General features: G+C 40.7%; 1 protein-coding gene across 1 annotated transcript in view; it reads left to right on the forward strand.

The window, feature by feature from the left end:
* LOC103515888 (RNA pseudouridylate synthase domain-containing protein 2-like) overlaps nt 1-8,554 on the forward strand; it is a gene marked incomplete at its 5' end in the record, with an annotated part of 39,488 nt that overhangs the window by 19,845 nt on the left and 11,089 nt on the right. Inside the window, 3 exons of the mRNA XM_026828452.1 lie at nt 2,974-3,058; nt 4,800-4,815; nt 5,378-5,473. Coding sequence (XP_026684253.1) covers nt 2,974-3,058; nt 4,800-4,815; nt 5,378-5,473 — 197 coding nt within the window. The remainder of the gene's footprint in view (nt 1-2,973; nt 3,059-4,799; nt 4,816-5,377; nt 5,474-8,554) is intronic.

Genomic DNA, 8,554 nt, shown 5'->3' on the forward strand with positions numbered 1-8,554 from the left:
GTGTGCTCGTGGCTTTATAGTTTTTAGAGAGATGATTTGGTTGTGTTGCTGGTTTGATGTATTTGTTCCCAAATTGGTATTTGGTAGTCCGTGTGTTGTACCTTGGAATCGGAGTTTCGCACGATATTTTTATTCCTTTCATAACCGTCGTGTCGCCTCGATTAACTATTATAACATTACCGACCCATTATATTCTTGTACCAAGATAATAAGGGAGGTAATCTGCAACTATGTATCTGCTTAGTTTACTACATTAAAATCTGCAACTGTACCATTGTTTAGGCATTACAAATCTAGTACAATGCGTCTACTTATGTACTTACCTAGTTGTAGTTGAACGTGTACTTTTTAATTAAAATTTACGTAGATAACAATTTACCCACCTTAGGTCACATGCAAAGACCTATTCCCCAAAACTTTTGCACGCCCGAAAAACCAATATATGACTACAGAAACCATTGGATGACAAGAAACCTTCTATTAACCCTTTGAAGGTTGGTGGTCATTACATTAACCAATTAACCCTTTGAAGGTTGGTGGGCATGACATTAACCACTGCCCCTAAAATGGCATTTAAAGACATTTTTTTCTGGCCTTCAAGGAGTTAAGCATTTGCGGGGTTGTCACTTTGAACCCTCTCTGCAAACAAGCGAGGCTTTTACCAGGGTTGTCATTTTTGCAAGGTTACCATTTTTGCAGCCATTTTTTTTGCGGGGTTGCCAGCACGTTCTATAAGACGAACCCCCGACCGTTACTGTTTGGTGTGTTTCCAGGCATGAGGTTCCCGTGACGGCCGACCCTATCACCATAGTGCATTTAGACGAGGACATGTTGGTTGTTAACAAACCGGCCTCCATCCCTGTAAGTAAACGGCCTGCGAGACTGCCGCCCCCCTTTTCCCCTTGAACTTTTTTTTTTGGTAATTATTCAGAAGCCACGACAATGAGGAAGCTCCTTTTTGTTTTTAACCTAACCCTATAATAACACCACTGGTCATCATTTGTGACACCTCCTTCTAGCTAGGTCTCTAGTCATTTTCCATTGACGTGACTTCTGAAAAATGACCAACTTTTTTACCCTCCGCCTCTGCTAATGTTTCTCAAATTTTACATACGAATTGTGACCTTATAGGAAATATGACAGCTACAACCTCCTGAGTCCCGAGGGACGAAGTGGTGTTGTAGTTGACAAGTTTATGTGTATGCCCTACTGTCCTACTCTACTCATAGTTGATCTCAAGGCCAGCCATGGCCGTTATGGTTTACCTGCGCAAGTATTTAAGATTTGAGAAACATGGACCCGAGTTTTTTTTTACACCCTCCCTGTAGATAATTCTCTCTTTCTTTTTTCCCCTAAGAAAGAAAACCCTTTCATTATTTTGACTGAAGGGCCTCGAAATTAATTCTTCCTCTTTGCACACTGTATTTGTAAATTATGTTGGATTTCGGTTTTTCGATTTCACTAAATTATGTCTACAGGTACCCTAATATTTTTTTCAGGTACCCTAATATTTTTTTTTAACTAAATCCTTTTTTCAAATAAAATTTGAATAATTCTGTCGAAATTTCCGGGCTTCGAACCCAACACCTTCGAGTCTGTGCTAATCTTCTTGGGAGTGCTTATAATTCAGAACGCGTCTTACTGCTTCAAATTTCAAACCTGGCTACAATAAAATCTTTCAGCATTTTTTTACCCAACTTTTTTTACCTTTTTTTTCTATTTGTGACTGAAAGCAAAGTTATTTCTCGTAGCAAAATACCTGACATTCCTCCGATCGCATTGAGATGGAATGCATTGCAACTTTGCTGCTTCTCTGTTGTGCACCTCACCTAATATTGTATTGTAAATTTCATTTTGATACAGAAATCCAATTTCAATTCAGCACGTTGAAAGATAGACGGGATATTTGTCAATGGCTACGTGATTTTTTTTGTATCGAAAAAAAGGAAGAAGGAGAACAGGGAGAGGGAAGAAGGATTAGAAGAAGAGAAGAGGAAGAGGGAAGAAGGATTAGAAGGGGGAGAGGGAAGAAGGATTAGAAGAAGGAGAACAGGAAGAGGGAAGAAGGATTAGAAGAAGAGAAGAGGGAGAGGGAAGAAGGATTAGAAGAAGAGAAGAGGGAGAGGGAAGAAGGATTAGGGAGAACAGGGAGAGGGAAGAAAGATTAGAAGAAGAGAAGAGGAAGAGGGAAGAAGGTACGAGGAGAAGAAAGAAGAAAGGACGAAAACGAAGAAGAAACGTAAGAAGAAGGAAGAAAAAAAGAAGAAGAAAAAAAAAAAAAAACATACTTGCCTTGAATTAGAAGAAGAGAACAGGGAGAGGGAAGAAGGATTAGAAGAAGAGAAGAGGAAGAGGGAAGAAGGATTAGAAGAAGGAGAACAGGAAGAGGGAAGAATGTGATACACGTGTAGTACTCTTGGCTACAATGGCTAAAAAGTAAAAATTATTAACACCCAACAAAAAACAGGTTACTCTCTTTGTTATCTTGAACCCCAATACCCTATAGAAATGTCTAGATATACGTCCTCTTTAATAAAATTACCATTGATCTAAATGCCTAAATCAATTTTTCAATTTACCTAAATTATCAAGGGATTCCATGATTTCCATGTAAATACAAGGGAATAAACATAGGGGAAGAAGAAGATGACATCAGTAGGTATTGAGAGTAGTCAGTACATAGTTATAGTTACCTACTTATCTAATGATTTTTTTTTTTATGTGTCGGGTATTGAGGCCCTAGGGTTCCACAATTTAATAAGCAAATTTCCTTTGTGCTGATCATTTTTGCCAAGTTTCATCAAAATCAACTCAATTTTTAGTATCTACTCAACTGTCCCAACTACCCAACAACCCCACGAGTCTAAGTGAACCGATCCCCAAACAGAGAGCCGGAGAAATGTCGACCCTACGAGAAATAGAACCCAGGACCTTCGGCATTAAATAATTAACATACTTTGTGTTTGCTTTCAGGAGCGGTGTATCAGATCAGGGTCCCTGACTGTGAACTACGAGAAGGTGGATGTAGACTATAGACTCAAACATAACGACCTACGCGGTATTTCGGGCTGCCTGTTGCCTGTGATCCTTTTTCCGTTACACGCGACCTGTCAGGCGACCTGTCAGGCATGCTTGACCGTGTGTGGTGTATAACAGGCAGGTTGAATGGTTCAATTTTAATCATGCATCAAGCGGTATTTCAGGATGCCTGTTGCCTGTGATCCTTTTTCCGCCACACGCGGCCTGTCAGGCATGCTTGAACGTGTGTGTGTGGCGGGTTAAGAGAGCGACCTGTCAGGCATGCTTGAACGTGTGTGTGGCGGGTTAAGAGAGTTATCAAGCAAAGCTGTTTAGAATTAGAACTGGAAACTCCATACACGTACTTGTTTGTTTTTGACACAATCAGGAGTAAATGATTTTTTCCTGCCGGGGAAAAAATTCTCGTGTGGAAGGGAAACGGCGAAAAAAAATACAAATTAAATCTAGAAGGAGGCAGAAAATGGGGAACAAATAAAAATAACATTAAATAAATAATAAAAGTAGAAAGTAAAAATACGTGGGAGAATGAACAACAGCCTTTGACAGATTGTAAATAAAAAATAAAACTGTATTACTATTACGGACGGTATGGCAAAATGGCAGTGTGCGAAGAATTCTCTAAAAATGTACTGGAAAGAAGAAAGCAGCTGATTCCACTGATGAAAGAAATGAGGGCGGCTCGAAGAGAAGAGGAAGAGGGAAGAAGGATTAGAAGAAGAGAAGAGGAAGAGGGAAGAAGGATTAGAAGAAGGAGAACAGGAAGAGGGAAGAAGGATTAGAAGAAGAGAAGAGGAAGAGGGAAGAAGGATTAGAAGAAGAGAAGAGGAAGAGGGAAGAAGGATTAGAAGAAGAGAAGAGGGAGAGGGAAGAAGGATTAGAAGAGAAGAGGAAGAGGGAAGAAAGATTAGAAGAAGAGAAGAGGAAGAGGGAAGAAGGATTAGAAGAAGAGAAGAGGAAGAGGGAAGAAGGATTAGAAGAAGAGAACAGAGAGAGGGAAGAAGGAACGAGGAGAAGAAAGGACGAAAACGAAGAAGAAACGTAAGGAGAAGGAAGAGAAAAAAAACTACATGCTTGCCTTTAAATTTAAATACGACATAACGGATACATTGGTTACCTATTTGCCTACACTGAGAAAAAAATGGGGCACCGGCAGCCTAATCTGGTGACTGGGTTCCGGCACTCTGGTATTGAACTCTATATCGGGAAGCTCGACACTATACATATAATACCTTTAGACCAATAGCATTCCAACAGCATAAATCAGGGGAAGTAACCCAAGAATAGAGTTCTTCCACCTTAAACTTGTGGCACCCTGTCACCAATTTTTTTCTCAGTGTAGTCTCGTGCCGGCCACTCAGACTGTCTGACAGAACCAAGTCTGAGCTTGAGTGGTCGTCATAATATATTTTTTATTACTATTATTTTGGCATATGTAACTTTTAGAAAAAGCATTTAGTAACTTTGGTAAGTTCAAACTTGCTTTTCAGGTTGGTTTTGAAATGAAGTTGACTGCATGAAAATTTATTGGTATGCAATAGTATATACTGCTGAAATAATTGCTTTTTGTATGAATATACAGATAAGTTTATTAATTCCGTGCAATGCAGTGACTGGTGACTGGGTACCAGCATTGGTGCATGGTATCTAGAAATTAGAAAAAGCAATTAAATTACCAACGAAAAGATGGGTAGATAAATGCTCTACTCTGTTTTTAGCCTTTTCAATTTTGACATGAGCCTTGTGCTTCCCCATTAGAGCAGTTAATCTTGTAGCATCGTGTTCTGTCTATAGTTCGCCATTGAAGGACGCCCCAAAATTCTCGTATTTCACAGAAAAAAAAAACCAACAAAGGACACCGAAATGCTTTCTCACGTTTACATGATCTAAAGCTCGCTATATGCTGAGATTGTTGGGCTGAAATATGATTCCCCATTTCATTGTTTGTCTTACCGTTGTCATTGTTCACCAGAGGACGTCAGAAGTTGAAATGTTGGACTTAAAATCATCTTCCAAAATCAAGAGCGATCAAAAATTCGTATCATTTGTACCTAATCAATTAACTTATTGGCTTCCCTCCTAAAAAACTTTGTAAAACGAGGCTCATCAGCTTTTGTTTCTGGACCGGTATTTGTCCCTTTCACTATTTTCAACCGGAACAGCCTGATCGCTGTCAAATTAAATGATCTGAATTTGAAAAAAAACCCACTTTGTCACGCGAAAATCCAATTCTTAGATTTTTACGTCCGATTTCAACTTCTGTTGTCCGTCTTTACTTTCCTCTGCCGTCCTTGACTGCTTTTGTTTTTGGCTCACCTCTCATTCCCAATGGGTTTTGCAGACACGAGACCCCAGTGTTAGCAAAGAAAATCCACATACTCTACCTCGATGAAGACCTTGTGGTTTTGGACAAACCATCCTCCCTCCCGGTAAGCGCGTGAGGACAACCTCCTGAGTCCCGAGGGACAAACGTCCCGCGTCCCGCCTTCCCTGAGGACATGTGAAATTTCCCGGGGGACGCAACCTCTAAAGCTGTGTCCACACATAGTCGACGCCGTTGATCGATGGTGACTGACACCGTACATTGCCTCGACATCATAGATTCACCTCGTCGATCGACCATTGATCGACGGCGTCAACACAGTTTAAGGGCCGAATTATGAAATAAGGGTTATTGTCAAATTAACTATCCACTAAAAGGCCGGCCACACGTTCTGATAAATAGAGATTGTGGGCCGCACAACTCTTCTGTTTCCCAAAATTTCCATCACAAAAGATCTGCGCGCTGCGGTAGCACCTTGAGAGCTATATGTCTAGCTGAAGATTTCCAATGAACACGAAACTAGGCTGTTCGAATGTGTTGATTAAAAATGGTATACACTTTGAATAGGTACGATTTTCCACCGTTTGGTTTTCGTCAAAGGTTTTCTTCAAAGTACATAACCCTTTTTCATAATTTGACCCTTTAACCCGAAACACTAGTCCTTCGGGAAGACATCAGGATTCAGGAGTTTCAAGTTTTGGTTCCCCTATCGCAAGCCCATGCCTTGACGCAACAAAGTTCAGTGACACTTTGGGAAAACCATTTTCCGTCTTAATTTCGTTCCGACTTAACCTGGCGCAGTGAAGCTCAGGACATGAAAACTGGAAGAAACCAGAAAGTAATTTACTAAAGGTTGAGACACACATAACCGCACCGAGTCCGCGCGAATATACTTGTACGGACGAGTGTTGGACGTGCTACGGCGAGAAAGAAAAACAAGGATTTTGAACGTGTCGGCTCACACGTCACAGTAAGAGCCCGTTCCCACATGTCATTCGGAAAGAAATCGTGTCGTGTGTAGTGGAAACATTTATTCAAGTTACATTGCCTACAGGGCATTCGGGAAAAAATCGGGTGAAACTCAACGGGCTCTAACCCCGCCAGCACCGTCGTGGTGCGGTGATGTGTGTCCCGACACGTCCAAATGCCTTGTTTGCTCTTCTTGCCGTAGTACGTCCAACACTCGGCCGTATGTTGGCGCGAGCTCAGTGCGGTTAGGCTACTCTTTATCAGGTAGACCTGACAGGTACGGCTGAAGAGGTCCGCCCGTCAGGTCTACCTCTGATAGTCACTGGAACGTGGACTTCTGCTGTCCCGAGCCTAAAGCTAACGGACCAGTGTGTCTCGTAGGCTTTCATAGTTGTTAGAGACGCGATGATTTGGTCTCTGATGTATGCCTGGCCTGTGATGTCATTTGAATCCCGAATTAGGTATTTGGTAGTCCGATGTCGTCCTGTACTCCCCCCCGTCAGGTCGCGTCGATCAACTAATTACTAGCCAACCATGTACCCGAACCTACTTATCCGATTCCTTGTACCAAGATTAATAAGGGAGGTATCTGCCAACTATGTATCCTCTTAACGTTCGTACATTAAAATCGCAACTGTCCATTGTTTAGGCGCGCACTTAAAATCCTAGTACAAAACTTTTAACTTGATGTACTTACGTAGTTGAGTTGAACGTGTACTTTCTCACACACACACCTTAGCCGTAGATAAGCGACAATTTACCACACCTTTAGGCTCACATGTTTTACATTAAATCCTCAACATCGAAATTCCACATACGAATCACATTTATACATGGAAACGCCGAGGAGCGCGCACAGGATTTAGTAACCTTTTATCCTTCAGTCGAGGCTGAGTGGGCCCCGCAACATCCAGTCACGGAATCAATCATTTGCTTGATACAAATTTCTTGACCCCGCCGGGAATCGAACCCGGGTCTCCCGCGTGCAAGGCGAGTGCAGTGACCACTACGCCATGGGAGCTGACTTTCAATCCTTTTTACCTTCCTTATCCTATAATGATGAAAGTAATGTTATTATCATTATTGGCAAAATTATGCCTTCATTTATTGAAGAAACGTCTTACACTATCAAAGAGGCTGAAAGTTTTTCCTCTCCTCTTGTTGGTGAATCCATAAGGGAATTACCTCCATAAGGCAATCGAGGCAATTCCCTGTATGGTAGGTTCGTTTCTGCTTAATACCGTCCAAGTTTTGTCCTAACTTCGACTGCGCCAGTTAGGTTCAAAGTTCAAATATAAATCTAACCCCCCAGAAACAAATGCAGTAAATATTTCAATAGAATGAAACAACAGCATGTAGACATATCATTATGTCTTCGTTATTGTCCTGCTACTTCTCTTTCAAGCCTACCTTACACCATCAGTATTATTGCTTATCTAGTTCTCTCAACATGGCCAATCTCCAATGATGACCAAAGAAGATTTTGGAGCGGTGAGTCCACCATTTGAGTTCCAACTTATGGTGTTAAATTTGGGGCAAATATTGGAATAATATTTGAGAATATTGAGATATCTAATCTTAGAACCCCCCAGAAACAAATGCAGTAAATATTTCAATAGAATGAAACAACAGCATGTACATGTAGACATATCATTATGTCTTCGTTATTGTCCTGCTACTTCTCTTTCAAGCCTACCTTACACCATCGATATTATTGCTTATCTAATTCTCCCAACATGGCCAATCTCCAAAGATGACCAAAGAAGATTTTGGAGCGGTGAGTCCACCATTTGAGTTCCAACTTATGATGTTAAATTTGGGGCAAATATTGGAATAATATTTGAGAATATTGAGATATCTAATCTTAGATTTGTACTACCTACCTAGGTAGCTATGTAGGTACATATTTATGTGAAAAAAGTTCAAAGTCCCAATTATATTGGTTGTGTAAGGTAGACTGTCTGTCTGTACTTTTCGAGACTTTGGTACATATTTATGTGAAAAAAGTTCAAAGTCCCAATTATATTGGTTGTGTAAGGTAGACTGTCTGTCTGTACTTTTCGAGACTTTTCACAGACCTTTGATTTTGTTTTACTTTGTTGTTTCCACTCCTCTACTTCTCTTCTTCCAAGTTTATTTTGTTGTTTCTTTGTTCATGTCTCTTTGTTTTCCATGTTCTTCTTATGCTAATACTTTTCTTCTAGCTGTGTCTTCCGTTTTTCCCCC

The sequence above is a fragment of the Diaphorina citri genome, unplaced genomic scaffold, assembly GCF_000475195.1.
Source record: "Diaphorina citri unplaced genomic scaffold, Diaci psyllid genome assembly version 1.1 scaffold1437, whole genome shotgun sequence".
Classification (NCBI taxonomy): Eukaryota; Metazoa; Arthropoda; class Insecta; order Hemiptera; family Psyllidae; genus Diaphorina; species Diaphorina citri.